This window comes from Phoenix dactylifera, chromosome 1 (genome assembly GCF_009389715.1).
Source record: "Phoenix dactylifera cultivar Barhee BC4 chromosome 1, palm_55x_up_171113_PBpolish2nd_filt_p, whole genome shotgun sequence".
Taxonomy (NCBI): Eukaryota; Viridiplantae; Streptophyta; class Magnoliopsida; order Arecales; family Arecaceae; genus Phoenix; species Phoenix dactylifera.
In genome coordinates this window covers 34,987,268-35,006,171 of record NC_052392.1, presented here as the reverse complement: position 1 = coordinate 35,006,171, position 18,904 = coordinate 34,987,268, and the positions used below count along the sequence as shown (strand labels likewise).

At 37.6% G+C, this 18,904-nt stretch overlaps 1 protein-coding gene across 4 annotated transcripts; it reads right to left on the bottom strand.

The window, feature by feature from the left end:
- Nucleotides 1–18,029, bottom strand: LOC103702674 (probable ion channel POLLUX). 4 transcript variants are annotated; one of them, XM_008785201.3, is made up of 12 exons: nucleotides 17,298–18,029; nucleotides 17,135–17,203; nucleotides 16,361–16,990; nucleotides 11,401–11,583; nucleotides 11,219–11,278; nucleotides 10,920–11,123; nucleotides 9,865–10,113; nucleotides 8,504–8,602; nucleotides 8,075–8,269; nucleotides 6,046–6,138; nucleotides 874–1,134; nucleotides 1–470 (listed from the first exon to the last, which is right to left on the bottom strand). In XM_008785201.3, exons 1-12 carry the CDS (start codon nucleotides 17,889–17,891, stop codon nucleotides 252–254), a joined length of 2,856 nt encoding a protein of 951 aa, XP_008783423.1. In that variant the 5' UTR covers nucleotides 17,892–18,029; the 3' UTR covers nucleotides 1–251. The 4 variants fall into 4 exon arrangements, 2 of the variants coding, with proteins under 2 accessions (XP_008783423.1, XP_026658648.1); XM_026802847.2 differs by lacking the exon at nucleotides 874–1,134; XR_005514500.1 differs by lacking the exon at nucleotides 874–1,134 and having other exon boundaries at nucleotides 337–470; nucleotides 6,046–6,122.
- Between the last annotated feature and the right edge of the window lie 875 nt (nucleotides 18,030–18,904).

Genomic DNA, 18,904 nt, shown 5'->3' with positions numbered 1-18,904 from the left:
TTATCTTTAAACTGGCCAAACAGATCCATGAATAACTTAGAGCAGCAATGAAAAAATGTACGGAGATGCAGGTGATCAGCTGTACAAACATATACAGACCTAACAATTAAAGATAGGATTAGTACGATTCATTGGCAGTTTGGTTTGATTCTGTGACTATCTTCCTTCTTTTTGGTCAATAGGGACTTCCGTTACGAATATACAACAGCTGAAATCAAACAGTGAAACTTACCAAAAACTACCTTATGACTTCATTCTCCATTAGAGATGACAACAAAAACATCATCAAGGGACCACTTTCTAATCTCTGATTTGTGTGTAGGATTAATTATCGCATTGTCAGTATTGGCTAGGCGATAGCCAATCACAATCTCCTGTCTCTCACGACCCCTAACCATGATATCGTAAAAGCACAATTCCTCTTGCTCATACAAATAATATTCTGCAGGCCGTATGCGCAGCTCATTACCCTGTTAACATATGAGCAAATTTCAGTTCTATGAATATGTATCCAGGATTGCCAATGCTGACACCAACAAAAGCAAGGAAAAAATATCTTGTGAAATCTTGAAATTATGCAAGACAAAAGCGATTCAACTTGTGTTCATGCTAAAAGTATAATGAAGAACTCTTACCAGTCACTGCAAATCAAAATGTGGTGTGAGTATTGTAAAACAAAATTGAAAGGTTTCTAAACTTTGTTCTTCAAGTGGCTAAGTTGTGGGTCTGTTCAGTGACATTATGGCAGGGCCAATGACCAATCAGAGTCAGAGTTATTACATATCCTACTAAAATAAAATTTATTTGCAATTGTGCCTCGGAACAAGTTTGGTGCCATCTTGTTATAGAATATTGAACAGTGACAAGAAGTACCTCTTCAGCAAAAAGCTCTTCAAGAACCCGGTTAATTTGCTTGTCTTCAGCTACCATAGCTAATGCCATGCTAACTAGCTCATTTGACAGAACATAATCACTTATTCTAGAGACAGATACAAGGTTCCTAGTCCTGGAATCCAAGATTTCACTGATGATTATTGATTTATCTGAAGCTTGCTGCATCTCACGGATCCAGGAGCTGTGAGAGAAGCCAGCAAACCGCAGAGATTTTGCTCCCTTGGATGGAAGACGCTTGGACTGCAAACAGGCAAGCAAACTAAGTAGATGCTAAGTAGATGCTTTGCAAGATTAACTAACTTGATTAAGTTTCATACAGCATCAGTTATATGCTCCATACAGAAGCAATTGTAGCATTCAAGTGTAATGATCCCTCTTCAAGGAGTAGCATTGCATACATGCATATAGATAAGGGTGAGTGGACATGGACACACAAATATCAGAGCCTTCCAAATTCTACAGCATCAGACACTACCTTCAATATATAAGATTTAAAACATAAGCTCAACCTCCCGATCAACTTCATCCAGCACTTCATTCAAAACAATTAATGTCTCACCTTCTTCATTAGGAATTTGTTATGGGGCGTAATAATTAGTGCAATTTGACAAAATGATTGCAAATAAGGTATGTCAGGGTTGTTTCTTTCTCTAGACCTAGATCCGTTGAAAGATTAGATTAAAATGTCAATGTTCCTTGAACTATGATGGAGATGTGGACATGGGTATTTTTGGCTTTTATCATAATTGTTTTTGTTGATATGCTTGCAAGCAAGATGACAAATTGTTCGGTTTATTGTTCGATATGATAACATACTCTCACATAACCAGGCAGTATTTAGTATGGGTTAGGCCTCATAAATCACTAAAGATATGAAATCATCCTTTTCTGCGACCAGTGTTAACAAACTTCACCTTGGATCCATTTAGCATAATCAACCCAAGGACACTGATTTTTAACAGCAAAGCAACATATTGTGTAATCCATTTAAAAAGATCAACACAAGATTAATTAATCTCAATAATAGAGGAACCAATTTGTTTATCATTCGAAATAATACTTCTCTATCAAACCATACAGTATAAGCTAACTAAGCTTTTCCCAAGATATACTGTAAATAACAAGAAGGAAATTGTTCTGTCACCAGTGCTAAACTGCCAATAATCAAAATCCATTTTATCTCTACTGTTCTACTGAAACAAGGCTTCCAACTTGTAAACAACAAAGCTCAAAGCCACAAAAAATCTTCATTGTCTTCGTGATGGACAATGTAGTGCATGTCGTATAGCATATTGTCCAGGCCAAGGGCTGGCACAGTATGGAAAATAGTACTAATGCTGACACTCCAATGGAAGGATAGCAACACTGATGGAAGGTATGAACGTGGCAGGCTAAAGAAAGGTTTCCATCTTTGCCAAGATTCGGTTGGTGTCGGCATTGGGCAACCGCCATATGATGTTCAGAATATTGGCCTCAATATCCTGGCCAATACACATCAATATCCTGAGATATTGGCTGATGTTTACTAATCACCATTTTACTATCTTAATTAGAGATTGAACTCATAAATTTCAAAATCAATGCCTCACTATAGTTGCTAACCTTTGATTCACCGTATCAGCCAAGATTTTGATACCTCAGTCCTAGAATAGCAGTTGAAACTTCAAAAACTCTCAATTCCTTCCAAATTTTCCTACCTTTTGTATAGGCCGAGAAAAACCAAGATCTCTGTTCATCCTGGTCTCAGCCACCCATTGAGATGACCGTGATCTCAACTCTTAAATCCTGGGCTAAGTATACTTCGATAACCTTTTTATGTTTTTGTTTACCAAACAAGAATTAAGTTTTCAGTTGAAACCAATCTATTCAGTCACAGATCGCTTTTGGCCGACATCTATGTGAAACTGATTGAAGTTTTAAATTTCAGCCAACTTTTCATTAGTTTCAGTTAGTTTCAGGTGGTTTTGACAATATTTGCTGATTGGTAGTTTCCACCAAAAGTAACCAAAATTAATTTTTAGTTAGCAAGCACATATATTTATTGTTTATTCTCCTTTTCCATGGTTTTCACTAATTTCTTTACTAATTAAAAACACATGGCATGTTGATATGATCCATTTTTCCTTGCATGTTTTCAAAAATTAAAAGAAATATTAAGATGAATAAATGAAATAAAATGGTTCGATACTTAGACTGGATTTCTCTTTCTTAGATAGGTTATCCAAATGAAATAGAAAAAAAATATGTTTAGATGGGCCGTCAAAACAAAATAAATTGGCATATGCTTAGATGGGTTATCATTAAAATGGCATGCTTAGAGTCCCTTAGTTGCCAAAGTTGGTAACAGGTGGAGGAGCAGGTAAGTGGATATTTTAAAAGCACTTTAACTATGAAAGTGCTTAGGAACCGGAAGCAGGTTAAAGATTCCAATTTGGGTGCATTATCTTAGGTAGAAGATTTTGGCTACCAAGTCTTAGATTGGCTTTCTTGCTTAGCTTGGCAATCAAAGGATATAGAACAAAATATGCTTAGATGAGTCCTCTTGCTTAAATGGGCTATTAGTTTTATCCAGTATTAAGTAAGGTCCCATTTGATATGGCAATTGGAGGGCTAAAAAGCTCTACTTGGAGAGTCAAATGCCCTTTTGGATGATTTTAAGATGTTTGGTAAAAATTTTGAAATAGCCTTCCACCACCTCTAAAAGCTTAAAGAAGTTTACAGTGGAAAGCTCCAATTTCGAGCTTCTGAGCAAAACCTTTGCTCGACAAAACAAAAGGGAAGTTGTTTTCGTTTCAATAAAATTTTTGCAAAGATAGAAAACCCCATACTAATTCTTCATAATTCCATTTGTGCCCTTTTAAATACTTATTAAAACCTAATTCCATTTCACATTCTTCTAGTTCCCCCCATCCAAGTCTAACCAAGCTTTGGGGACCTCAAACCCTGCCATCCATCCATGGTCGCCGCTAAACCCCCCAACCCAATGACTGCTGTGGTGGATAGAGGTGCCACCCCCACCATTCCCCAGCCCTATATCCTCTGCATGAACTTGACAGCCACAAGTGTGTCATCTCGTCAGTAAAGTCCCCCCCTCCCCCCATGGCTCCCTCCTCGCTCAGCCTCCAACAAGACCCTGCATCTGGTCCATCGTCGACCTCTCCCTGCATGTCGAGCTCTCTAGCCACGATGAGGATGTCTCCAACATTTCTTCCACCAACAATCACTACCGCCCCTCCACCTTTGATGATCGAACCATCTGCAGTTGGAGACTTGCCACAATAGCCCCCATCAAGACCCTCACTGGTCACACCAACTACGACTTCTGCAACTCCTTCAACCTGCAATCCAACATGATCACCTCCGGATCCTTCAAAGCGACCATCTCTCTAGGAGGTCAAGTCCGACAAGTGCTTCCACGTCCTCCCTACCCACTAGGAGCTCATCGCTACCATCAACTTCAACTGCAACTACAGCCTCATCGTCTCCAACAACTATGACGGTCTTTGCCAGCCTTAAAACTTGGCAACTAGGTTGGGCAATGCATGAAGACTGTCATTGATGACGAGAATGAAGACCCTCATTGATGGCAAGAGCCCTCCAATGTCATTTGTCAAGTTCTGACCCAATGGAAAGTTCGTGCTCACAACCACACTCAATAGCACGTCAGTCTGATCACTAGCTTTTGTTCCTTTTGCGGTACATTTTGCATTGAATAATGAAATATGCATTGCAGTAGCCAAGAACCTATTTCATTTGCTGAATCCAAATATAAATGATCGTAGAGTGGTGAATTTGAAGTTTTCGGATCAAATTTAAAAGTATAATTGGATATTGAATAAATGTACGAACAATTTTATTGCCACTTTGTATGTGGGTAAACAAAGTCAAATATTTATGTTGTTATTAGAATCAAGAACTGCCCCATTTGATATTATGATATTCTTTGTTACTTGGTAATCACTGCTAAAAATAATTACATAATTTTTTTATTATTTAGATTAATAGTAAAATAAATAACTTATAGGATAACAATTTTGATAGTATAAATAGTTAAATAATTGAAAGCACTATGCAATATCTTTTATTGTCATTTCCATCTACTAAAAGCACTATCTCAGTTCGGTACAAAATAGATGTTAACAGTACTTCAAAAACATAGTTACCAAGCATCAAACAATTTTTATTATTAGTTTATGCTACATTGAGTGATACTGGTATTTATTCAATAGATTAGTACATTATTGTGAACTACTTAATGCATCAAGATTCAACTCGAGTCTACCCACATCAATCTCAAAAAATCCAAATTTGGTTTGTATTCATGAGCGGAGCACACGTCAAACACATAGATACTCATTAGCTCTTTGGTTGTAGATTTTAAAGATCGATGGAGAGTAGACCATCCTCATAATGAGTTTGCCCCTCCATAATGATGTTTGACTTTCTCAAAATAACTTCACAAAATGTCATAGTTTTGGTGTCCTTAAGCAAATTTTGGAGTTCGAATGAGAAACATGTATACTTAAACACCTTAATGAATAATATATTTTAATATAATCTATCATAAAACATTTTTAAAAAAATCAAAGGCGCATAGTTTAGTTAAAAAATAGTACAGTTCCAACATGTCCCCATATCTCCATGACTTCCTCATGCAAAGTTAAACACAGGAACACTTTTGTAAATTTGACTCTGACAGCTGGCTCATGCAACACAACCCAAAACAAGTTCATGAAACATGAAAGAGAATGTTGTAACGTATCTGAGCACAATAAGTATAAAGAATAAGGGAAGGGTAGAAATCGTACAGCATAATGATCAGGATTTTTTATATATATATGTAAACATATAAGTTATCTATATTGAAACCAACTGCAGAATCCATGAATGGCAAATGTCTTGATCTCTCCAAGAATGAACACATAAGAACAAATGTTGCAATATATATCAAATTGATAGAATGATGAAATAAGTCGAAGCTTACTTTGTAAGTTAACCATACTGATATGGTATAAGAAAAGATAAAGAAATTTAGATTGTGGACTATGAGGTGACTTTGAAAGCAGAGAAAATATTAACTCACATGAATTGAAAGTCAAAGGAAACGAATAAACTTGTGAACTCAAATTCACAATCCCATGCACTAAATACCTGAATATCACGAATTAGGAGAAGGGTAGCCAGAGATCGTGAGTCAGAATGCACAATGGAGTCCTCTACAGACTCATCTGCCAGTATTAAAATCTGTTGGTTCAAGGTTAGCATTGAACATAGTTGAAGAAATTAAAATATTTGAACCAAGCTTTTCAGCATAAAATCTAAATATATGGTGCATAGCATTGAATTTCGCACCAAAATTGAATAATGTTACATAAATTCTACAATAATGTCTTAATCTGCCAAAAAAGTGTCTAAAAACCAGGGTAATATTGGCAATATCACCAAAAAACCAAGCCTCCTAACCAATATTTATCATCATCATAGAAATGATGGCTGTTATTTGCCTGGTCAACTGTTAACTTGATTTTTTGGAAAATACGATAATAGCTGTTCAGATGACCATTATTAGTCAACTATAACAGGTAATAACTGAGAATAAAATAATAACATTATTTGTTCAACTAACCATACATAAGACAAAATATATTTTCTGAACTGGTATGGAGATTTGAATTTTTTAAAGAAATTATTTTGACCTGATGAACAGTGAAAGAGTCATGTACCTGCCATTAAACTTGTCATATTATGACCAACACACAGACATTCAAGCACACATGCACATTACCTCGGTGCATGTACATGTATGTCTGCTTGCATACGCGTATAATGGTCAATATAGTGTTATTTTATCCATTACTTTAAATCTTAGTCCTTGCTCAAACTTCCACTAGAAGGTGACCATCACACATTTGACTCCTTAGCAAGATAACTCATAAGGTTAAAAGTGGCCACCATATTTTTCAGGAAACTGCATTAACCATGCCCCCGCATACAGTATTGATAAGAAGCCTGAGCAGTTGTCATGTGTAGAATGATCAACAGGAAGCATATTCAATTGTAATGTATATAACTTTTTATAGCCTTTGCAAGCAATCCTGTAGGCTTACTATTGATAATCAGTAAAAAGATAATATGAATCATTTAACTAAAAAAACGTGTTACCCAAAACATACAGTGGGATCGCATACTTCTGATATCTGGCCCACTAACTCAAGCAGCAAAACAGTTGAAATAAAAATCCTGAAGGCATGTATTTCTGAGATTGACATGAGAAGAACATAGGTCTCCTAATAATCTAAGAGCACAGAAGACTCTTAACACCCATAATTTTGCCTCTCACCATCTGAATTTATGCTTCTCAATAACCAACAGCAAGATAAGCACAGAATATAGCATTGATCCCCCTCACCTCATGCCTCCAAAGTTCAAATGTACAATCCTCTGAAAGTTCGAAAGTTAAATGGACCACCAATAAGTTTCTGAGAGGATTATTACATTTTCTTTAAGATAACCCATTGATTAGCTTAGTGGCTTACCAAATTATCTTAGCATTTGCGAATCATATAAATTCAATGTCTCAATAAGACTTTGTTTGCTGCATGAATCTAATAAAATCAAGTACACTGGAATACCTTCCTATATGTTTCCCAAAGTATGATAGTTATTCACCTCACTGATTAGCAAAATGCCCTTGGTTCTTTGATGTGTGAGAGCTCTAAACCTATGCAAAAGATTTTCAACCTAACAATAATCACATTGAAATTCGAGGGACTTGGATAGAGATAGATGGACACGAATCGAAGGGACTATTCTGATAAGTTGCCGAGCATAGCTCTAGAACTAGATGACCAAGCCAGAAACAATGGCGAAGGTTCGATATGCTCGCATTCTTACATGAAAATAAAATATGTGTTTAACCGGCTCTAGAAATTGTTATCCTTCTGGATTTAATAGACTAACCTTGTTAATTTCAAAATCTTGTTCTAACAAAAAGAACATCAAAGAAAAAGCTGAGTCAGGGCAGATATTAAAAAAAGAGAAAATTTTCACAATAATTTCAAACATTCTCATTTCTTATATCTTAAGTCAGACTAGATTTCCTGAGTCGTTACTCTATGAAGTTAAAACCTCAACTTCAACAAAGTTAATATTCAGTATCTAGGAATCTGTGAACACTTACAGAATCGAATGTTTCCAAAGGAAGGCTTTCTAAATGTCGACGGATGACAGCATTTCCCTCCTTGTGGACAAGTTTAATATTTATCAATCGTAAAGGATCTAACCCACCATCTGCCAGCTTCTTTTCTCTTTCCTTCTCTGGTACCTCATTGAACAACCACAGTTCAGAATTTGGAGCAAGAAAAGCCTCTAACACCTGAACATGGAAAACTGGGTTTGGATCAAGGCGGTAACTATTTATATCTAAAAGGAAGAAGAAGAAGGCACACAGGTCAGTACATGTATGGAAATTGAAGACCTGAAGGTACTAAACAGATATATAATGGTTAAGGAGAGAAAACTATAATCAATATAAAGTTACCTAGTATCAAAAAGTCACAAAATTTTGAAGATAACTTAGAAAATTAATGCAATACAAGCTTCGAATTACCATTATCATATCATCAATGTCCCGACGCCAACCACAGAACAAAATCTTTTCTGGATATTTACGAGGGCAAGGAGCATTAGGTAGAAAACCTCTGCGTACCTGAGACAAGAAATATCCAGAGTGAACCGTGCCAACAGAAGAGAAAGAAAATGCACAATCAAATTTTACTCAAATTAATCCACCATCCAAAACAAAGAAGTGTGGACAAAAACATGAATATTTTTTTAAGATACCAAATAGTAGCTTGGTATTTACTTTTGCTACTAATTTTGTAATACAGAATTGAGAAGCAACTGGTGTCTAGTTACTCAAGGCAAAAACCAAAGGTCAAAAAAAAAAAAAAAGCTCAAGAATTTTTAGATTAGTAACCGTCAACACAAATGTTTTAGATATCGCAATGATGCAAGAACGCAGAAAGAAAAAAAATGAAAAAACAATCAGATAACAGAAAACTCTTTTGAAGAAAACTCTGCACAAGAATCAGAGTGAAGCAAAAGAGCAGACTATCACTCTATCCTGGACAACCAATAGCTAGGTAGCTACCTCCCCATAATCTAAGAAGCTTCTAGAATTCCTATAAAAGTTTTCACCAGTTAAAATCAGGCTGAACAGTGGCCAATTAGAAGGGGAAAAAGGAAAAAGGACTCAAAATATGAAATGAACATCAAATTTTAGGAGAAAAGTTGTTGGAATTATTTTACTGAAAAAGTCAAACGAACTTGTTTAAATGGCTTATTTATTTTATTTATTTCACATTCACCAAATTTTCAATGAAAACATGAGAGTTATATGTATAGAAATTGTCTACTGGAAGTCAAACTGATTATTGGTGATTATTTCTGTTACTCTGTTAGAGTCAACAACAAGATGCACAAGGAAAATGAGAAATGAGAATTGAACAGAACAGAAAGTTCACAATGAGTAATATGTTTACCACAGAATGACCATTCTTAAGGATCAATAAGAATATAAACCTGCAGCTGTTTGCCATACCTATCACATATGGTATTTTTGCTTGGAAAGAAAGCAGAGAATACATTACATACAGCATATCTCCTCTCTTTCAAGTTTTTTCATGGACCTAACAATGCATTTTATACAGAAGAACATGGTTCATCATTAAAAATGTGGAACACATAGATGCAACAAGCTTACAAGAATCTATTCAAGTTAAACTTTTAGTGTTGTACTTTATGTGCATGCACACAGATAACACAAGCACATAAACAAATTAACTGGTGTGAAGTAGCTCAGTATTGATTTACACTGCAAGAAAGGGCACCGGTGGAAGCAGACTGCCCAAACACAAGATTTGGATGCTCAAGATCTTGTGATACATGAAGAAAAGTCTGACGGTATACCTCTGGTAAAGGACCCGGAGCATAAGTATCATCATCTTCAGCAATAACGAGGATTTCATCGCCATCATTTAGAACATAATTGTCATCAGGGTTTATTATGATTTTCCCATCATTTGCAGCAACCTTAACTCCACAAGGTACTGCATCAGGGAATGAAATTAGTACATCCTCAAAATGCATACCATCCAACTGAGGCCACCTTTTTATATAGAACTCAGCATTCTCAAATCCCAATATATCTTCCCATATCTGCAAAAGTTAGCAATAGCAATACTATTTTATGTATGATCCAGATGAACTCAGAGAAAGATTTACACAAAATAATTTGTAACCACAAAAAAAAGAGGAAAAAAACACTATCCACAAGTTTCAAGTCTGAAGAAAACACTTGTCCAAAGAATAAGACCACTTATGATTATTTACAAGCCATGCCTATGTACAGTTTAAGTGCTGCAAAGAGTTCCAAACACAAAAACTTTGATACTTATATGTCTGTAATCGCATATGAAACATTAACCATTCCAAATATATGCCCTTTTTTACAACTGATTTTTGCTGAGCTGGGAGAAGTAAACATAAGCCATAAAACTAATACTTTAAATTGAAAGCAAGAAGAGATTTCTCAGCTGAAAGTTTAATTTAAAATCCCAGCACTAGCACTCAGTTCTTCCAAAAAAAATTCCTGGTAGTTGCATGTTCCTGCATAAATGGGACTAAATCAGAATAGATAGACGAACTTGAGTATACAACAACATTCTTCTTAGGAAGACCACAGCGGGGTGGAAAGAGAAAAAATAAAATGAACAAGAATAAATATAGAGCAACTCAAAATAGATAGAACTAACCAATTTCAACGCCCTCCTATTAGGAAATCAGGGGTTGAATGCTATCAGTGCAAGGCCCATATGGAGTCCACATTATATGATCAAAAACACAAAAATTGAGGAAAAAAGAAAAATGTAGGAAACAAAAGGAAAGGGAAAAAATGAAATGCTTTTTAAAATATAACTCGCTAATCTTAGCACCAGATAAATAAGTCAGGGGTTGAACATTACCTGTGCAAGGCCAGGTTGGAGAGCGCATTGTATCATCAAACGTCCAATCACATCATGAGCAACCACAGTTTCAATTAGTTCTCCTCCAACAAGTTTCACTAAAGGCTCATTATCAAGATCACTCATCTCGACAACAACGTGACCCCTTAAGCCCTCTTTTACACCAGTAAGGCTCAGTACAACCCGCAAAGCACGTGCATCACTCTAGGAAAACATAATACAGATAAGAATTATTGTCTGGCTCATAAGGTCTAAAAACAAGTTCTGGACCCTAGAAGATGTTGGGGGAAACTACTAACTTGGTCTGCATTTTCATCAGCCGCCAAAACAATGATAGCACGTGCTTTGGAAACTGAAACCTATCAATATGCAGTTAAAAGTCAAGCATGCAGAAGCTTACCGTTGTCTTGAAAATGACAAGAAAATTTGCAGTCAAAAGGCTAGATAGTAAACTATGTTGCATAGTTTCACCTAGGGGTACCTTTTTCAAGTCGGCCAGTATGAGAGGACTGCCACTCCTACAGATAACAGATGTTTTCATGAAATCAAATTCTAGTTTTGCTATGTCCATCTCCATTTCTTCTTTGTCTCTTTCTGCTAGCACCACAACTACACCACCACCAAGGCTCTTATTTGCGATTGCTAGCTGCTTGAGAAGAGAGCCCTATTGTGCAATCATCAGAAAATAGTACATCACTTAGCAAAGAAAATTATAGATTTCTAAGATGTTAATTTGAGATTAAAAAAAGAAACAACACTAGAAGAAGCAATTATCATCATGGAAAAGATAATTGGAATAACTAAAATAACCATAAAAGTTAAATAAGATCAATATGTTAAAGCCAAACATTTTTGACCCTTACCCTATCAGCTTAAGCTTTTGGGTCGTTTGGTTACTCAACATGGTATTTGCTGGAGGGTCATAAGTTTGAATTCCTCTAATTAAGTTATTTATCTAATTATCCCTACTTTTTCTGTTATCCTGATTCTTGTTTGTTTGTGTTGACTTAGTTATCCCTCCACGTACATGGTCTAGGCTACATGTGAAGAGGGGTGTCAAGCCTAATATCCATTGTTAATCCTTTTCCTATCAGCTTAAGCTTTTAGTGTCATTCAGATACAATATTCATTATTTATAACATAGACAGAAAGTAACAATCTGCATGTTCTTCAAGTTGAAAACAAAAAACGTAAAATTATATAGATAACTTATGTTTGTAATATTCGACCTTATGGTGGTTCTTAAACCATTTCTTTTATCCAGGATATGTACTATCTATTTCAAGATAAAGTAACAACAAAGCAGCCATGCCATTAAATACAAAACATACATGCAGAGTGTTGTTTACATTGCTGGAAACTATGCAATAGAGTGTTGCTTGTATTGATGGAATCTGCATGTCCATGGTATGTCGTACCGACACTATACTAGTGTGGCACCGGTACAAAGTCCAGTACCAGTACGGCGAACCTTCCACATGTCTTACAACTCCACCAAACATGTATAAAAAGATAAAACTATATAGTCAATCATATGAAAACATAAAGGGTAAATTGAAGAAAACCAAGAGATGGGGTTAATTGTACTGGGTGAACATTAAGGCCTATATGGAAGCGGGATAGGCAATTGGGGGATAAGGCGTCATTATCCTTGATGAGGTATAATATATTCTAGAATAAGGTAGAATTTTTTTTTGGATAAATCATTTTTCCCATGTCCAGGGCAGGCCATTTGTGACCCTGACCAACCAACCTGCCTAAACCCACCTTAAATGGATGAGTTTGGGTACATGTTTTTTTATAATTGGATTGGGACGGATAGCCAAGACCAACCTGATTACAAATGAGTCATGTAAGGGTCTGGCCCTTCTAACCTGACGTGTTACGAGGGTCAAAAAGCCCTTCAAAATCCCACCCCAAACCTCCAGGAAGGTGGTAATTGTGCAACAAGCTATGGCCTATTCAAATATTGGTTCAAATGTTTAAGCAGATTGTGACAGTTAAAGAATAAAAGAAAAGCACTCTAATTAAAGTGAAGGAAACTATGTGTTTAAGATTTATTGCATTTTCTTCTTCATGTTAAGTTTCCTTCATGCTTTCTTACTTTATTTGGATGCCAACCTTAAATCCTCTATTTTTTGCTATATTTTATTTTTATTTGCTATGACATATAATTGACAATGAAGAACTAATTGGGTTGGCATGTTGGGTATGGATTTATACTTTACAACCTATTATAAATGGGATGGGTATGGGTTGAGAGCTTTGTGACTCAACCTGTATTTGACCTGACCTGAGCCTAACCCATTCTGATCCATTGCCACCTCTATCTATGTCATGATTGCATTGCACCATAGTACAACATAACAAAACAATAATGATTATTGTTGGAATAAAGGACAAAAATTCCCCTCTTTCAAGTTTGTCTTTGCTAATAAAGGTTTATTATGGTTATTCCATAAAGGTATGTGGGAAAAACATGAGGACACCCCAATACCAGGGTACCTTGGGTATTGTTAATCTCCAATTATTCCATATTTGACCAAACTGTCAAGGATCAGCAATCTCAAACCATTTTTTGACTTGTTTGGCCTTGATTGCAGGGATAAGGTAGTCCTGCCTTACCTTATCCCACCACTTATCCCATTTCCAATCTAGGATTAAAAGTTTACTATTCAATTTTTGGTTTCTCCATAATTTCTCTATAATGAGAAGAGCAATGGTTAGACCATTAGAGTAAACAAAGAAAAAGAAACAAAATAATGTGCCTAAATTTAAGGAAGCATTCTTCAAGTCCAAACAAAAGATATGGATAACAGGACAAAATAAAGTGTCTAAAATTTAAGTAAGACATTGGGATCCAAATAAAAGAAGAGGATAATATGGCAAGTTTTACGTTCCTTGAGAGTGGAAGAGGTAAGTGAGTAGAAGGTAGTCACTGTAAAGCTAGTCACTCTCCCAAAAACGCCAAGTTATATTAAATTGCATTAGCCAACCAGACTTAGCTCAATCAGTTAGCACCCCTCTCCACATGAGAATTCGAGTGCTGGCATCTCTCTCTTTCTCCCCATCTCTCTCTCTCTCTCTGTGTCTAACTGCATTTATCCCTCTCCGAGCTTAAATATGCTTTGCTCGTTCTATAAAAATATAATGGTATATGCTCTAAACACTACCAAATATAGTTTAAAACTAATTCATACATCTCATTTTTATGTTAATCTCCAATCTACCCAAATGAATGCTAACATTAATAAATAAAAGATTTGCTGCTTAATTTTTACAATTTTTATGGGTAGCACATTAAAACACACATGCATGCACTCGCAAAACATTCAAAAAAGAAAATTATTAGACTCCTTTCCTTATACTTCAAACTTGAATCCACTGAATTGACCAACCAAAATGATGCTGACATGCAGAAATCTAGAGCATTCTTGTCAAGCCAAAGGTACAAAAGGATCTAAATGAGCTGTGACCCTAGAAGAAAGTGACTTTGGCGAAGTTTTTTGATGCTTTGTTTTGGTAACTGCTCATGATGTTGGATGCACCATTAGAAATATTGACAATTTGACATTGCATCCAACTAGTAGCCAAGTGCATGCGAATGAATGATGAAATAAATGAAGAAAGAGATCAGATAGGAGGTGGCAATCCGAAAGTTTAGTAGTGCATTAACGTGAGCTGAGAGGAGTGTGGCAAAATCAATAGGGTAGTGGAGTCTGATGTTTTGAGTGCAAATTAATTACTCAAAATTAAAAAAAAAAAAAAACTCTGGAGTCTCTTTTCACAATAATTAGTAATTATTTAAAGGTGCTAGCCCAAAAGACATCAGAACAATCCTAAATAATTTTTCAAATGTTAAGAGCACTTTCAATCAAGTTATAGGACAGCTACTTATTTTAACATGTGAAACAGCGCAAATGCAATGTTATTACAGACAGTTCCCAGTTGCCTGGTTGACTGCTTGGGTAGTTGACGTGTCTGAAATTGCATACGTGACCATTCAGAGCATCATATAAATACATATATGTGTGTGTGTGTTCTCTTACGTATGCATGCCTATACGAAAATATGTCCACAATGTAAAGTATATAATTATAAATGTGTTTTCTTGCAAGCATGAAGTTACGGGGACATATTGTATATCCCTGACAACATTATATATGTCTGTGTACATAGATTTGCATTTTACATACCGCATAGATGTGAACTATGTATGCAAAGTGTTGTCTAGTGATTTCATTTTCTTTTAAAATGATACATGAATTCTGAGAATGGAGTAAGATGCATTTTCCAAGGAAAACTCATATTGAAAATAAAATGAATAACTCAATTTTTATTTTTAAACAAGTGGCCACAGGTATTTCATTCAAAACCTAAACTTGAACTCCAGCCTGCTATAATATGGATTATTGAGGAAGCTCATCCATCTAGTGCTTTTATCTTGCTTTTTTCAAAGAAAAAATTATGAGCTAAGTTAGTATTTACGAGCTAATTTAGCATAGCTTGTATAGACTATGATATATCTTGAAAGTATACCCTAGAAGTAGACGTCGGCAGTTCAGGCCCTAAGCAGTCAAGTCTCAACCCAATTATAAGGAAACCTGAGCAATAAATATAGACCCAATAGGCCAAGTCAGGCCGAGTTCTTGAAGCCTGACAAAGATAAGGGACAGTCTTAGGTTCACTGAAATTTGGCTTTTGCCCAACTCCTCCCAGGTTGATGCATATAATGCTATAAATGTTGATAAGTTTTAACAATAAGTACCTACATAACCATCAGGCTTCTGCTTAGCACATTGCCACCCACTTCCCCCTCCTTCCCTCCAACCCCCACATCCTCCTCCTCCTCCTCCTCCTCTCTCTCTCTATCTATCTATCTATTGCCGCCACCAAAAATAGCAATGCCAGATCAAGCACAGGATGGCATGAAAATATTTTGTACAATCCAAGAAGCAGTTTAAAGGTGAATATGGAATTTTTCAAAGTTGTTCTCTGGACCTCGAGGACCTTAATCAAAAATGATGCCACAAGATCAAATTCTCCCTTAGAGCACCAACCTGAAGCCCACAGAAAAAGCATACTGCTATACCAAATTCCCTCTTGGGGCACAAACTATCATGAATTGTATTGTTGGTTCTTCCATGAATAAATCATTTGACGGTAATTTATTAACAGTGCACCTGATTGTTTACCCACTGTCATGAGATATACTGTTGCTTTTTTCCATGAATAAGTGATGATTATTAATGGTACCTCATTATCAATGCACCATTTTTTTCCAAAGCACATATGCACTTTATCAAAGTCTTTTTCATAATCTAGACATCACCAGTGTGAATATATTGCATAGTGTGTGGAGAGAACTAAAAGCACCAGCCATGTTTTCTTATTAAAGTAGAGCTAGCATTCAAAAGTCCAAAATTTCTCAAACAACTTACCAGTTTGTCACTCCATCCAAGGATTAGGATGTGATTACTCTCAATCACTTCACTCTTCCCCTTCCGCCAAGAATCCACCTTTTCTGATATTGCATCTGATACAAGCCCAAGCATCATCGCAAATATCAACATGCCCCCAGAACTGATAGACACTGAAACAATCCTTGGCCCCAGCCCAACCTGGTCAGCATGGTTTCCAGAGTCCGCCACAAAGCTCCACGAAAGCCAAAGAGCTTCAGAAATGCTAGCATCACTAACGGCATACAATGCCAACCCTCCAAATCCAATAAGAAGCACAGTAGCAAAAAGAAGAGCAAGGAGCTTAGCATAAGGATACATAGAGAAGAACACATCCACTGTATATGCAATCCGCTTCTTTAAAGGAGCTTCTTCCTCGTTATTCTTCATACTTTTGGATGGGGTCTTTAATTGAGGCAGGTGATCGAGGTATTTAAAAAGAAAAAAAGGTGTCGCTAGTGAGATCACCACAGTATACAAAACAACAGTTCTACTGTCAATGTTACCAAAATAAGTAATGGAATTCCTATCCTCAGGCTGCAAAATTTTAACACCATCATCACTATCGACACCATTTCCTCTACACAACTGACGGATGTTGTTAATCTCTTGCTGTCAAAAGAAATTAAAATTACATACTGGATATCACCAGAGCCAGTATCAAATGCAACTATAATATCTTTTTTCCATTTATTTGGAAATCCAAATAAAATTGAAAAAAAAAAGTACAGGAGAGGTACAGAGCAAAGGCAATACCTCAAGCTCTAAAACTCTCTTTCGCTGAGAAACTGCAAACAAAGCACACGATACAGAAACTACAAGTAGCTGCCGCAAAAGAGATGGTGGAATCAATCACTAGAAGCTAAAGAAGGAATATTCTTAATTTAATGAAGGCAATACGGGGGATTAGACAACTCACAAGTAAAAGAATCAAAGAATTGTCAAACCGGAGAGCTGCCCCTCCAGCTGAAGCAGCTGAAGTAGAAGAAGGGAGCGAGAGCTGCTTCCTTTCTTCCAGCACCAGCGGCCGCTTCACTGCTTCCTTCTTCTTCTCCGCCTCCGAGACCCGTGCGAGAGTCCGATGTGGAGAACTCGCAGCCCCCGCCGGACCCTTTCGGTCCGGCAAGGGAGGACGAGGCTCCGGCCGCCTGGGCGCGGGCGGCGGCCGGGCCCCGGCGGGCGCCCGAGCGGCGGTCCGGGGGCGGGAGGGGTAGGGCCCGAGGAAGGAGGGGAAGCACCATTCCCGATCGAAGGCTCCGGCATTGGGAGGGGCGTCGGAGGGGTTGTCGACGGCGACGGTGAGGCGGCGGGGGGGCGGGAGGGGGCCGGTGGAGGAACGGCGGATGGCGGGGTGTAGGGGCCCGGGGAAGACGGCGCCGGTGGCGGCGGAGATGGTCCGAGACTTCTTGAGCTGTGGCGCGCTTTCGCCATTTCTAGCGCTAGAATTAGGGTTAGGGTTTGGATCCGAAGTGGAGTTTGAGCTTTGGCTCGCGTCGCCATCGCTCTCCGGCATCCTCCCGAGAGGTCTACCTGTTTTAAATTTTAATCTATTTTCAAGAACAAGTAGTTTCCTTTTTTCGCTTTCTTGGGTTATTTATCAGGAATCATAGGAGCTCAGAGGAGTTCCAGTTCTCCGAGACGCAAACAATGGGATCTGATAACGGAAGTATTAATTTTTAAGTGAATATTTTAATTATTTATCGATGGAGAGGAGGAGAGGGCTCAGAGAGGAGGGAGGGAGGGGTGGTGGGATCCAGCAAGAATTAGTGGGGCAATACGTAACCCGAATCGTACAGTCCGTGGTCGATGGCGGGCGGTAATCGACGGACGAGGTCCGTCCGAGCGCGCCGGGGGAAGCATGTGCGGCGCACGTGAAGAAGGGACCCGTGACGGCGGTTAATACTGTTTGAGAATAATAGGTACGTTCCGGTTGGCTGTCAAGTCACAGGTAGCGACGGGACGGAGGAGACCGTGGGTCCTCCGTGGGCCCTCCGTGGGCCGTCCAGATCTGGCAGAGCGAATCTCGTCCTTCCGTCCTGACCGGATAGCTTGGTCTGAATAGCATGTCCAAGTTCAGCTAATGTCCCAAAGGGCAAGATTTTCGCTCAAGTACCGGCTGCTCTGCTCTCGAGTGAGAGCGCAATTTCATCGTGGGCAGAGGCGGCTCGATGTATTTGGAAGCTTAAGATTGGTTTATTTTAAAGTCTTTCATATAGTGGGTTAGCTTAAGATGTACTCGTAGAGAGGGTTTTTTTTTATTTATTTATTTTGTCTGAGGCTTTTTCTATGATGGGTTTTTTTTGGGTCGAAGCCTTAGACGACTACCTAACGATTTGGTCGGCCCTAATCAAGAGAGTCGAGGATTGATGCAGTGCACTAATAACGTACATATATAGGAAACTATTTGGTTTTTGATATTTTGCAAGACCGACAGGGTTATGATGATGTCAAACAGATTTCCTAGGTCAATAGGATAAACGTCTTGGTATGCTGTTGGTTCTATAGACCCTCATATGACTCTATAAG

Excerpts from the sequence above, each read along its gene's own strand:
- LOC103702674 (XM_008785201.3), bottom strand. The coding sequence starts at position 17,891 with ATGCCGGAGAGCGATGGCGACGCGAGCCAAAGCTCAAACTCCACTTCG. Across the intron at positions 1,135-6,045 it reads TCCTAATTCGTGATATTCAG|TCCAAGCGTCTTCCATCCAA; the intron begins GTATTTAGTGCA and ends GCCTGTTTGCAG. Across the intron at positions 471-873 it reads AAGAGCTTTTTGCTGAAGAG|GGTAATGAGCTGCGCATACG; the intron begins GTACTTCTTGTC and ends ATATGTTAACAG.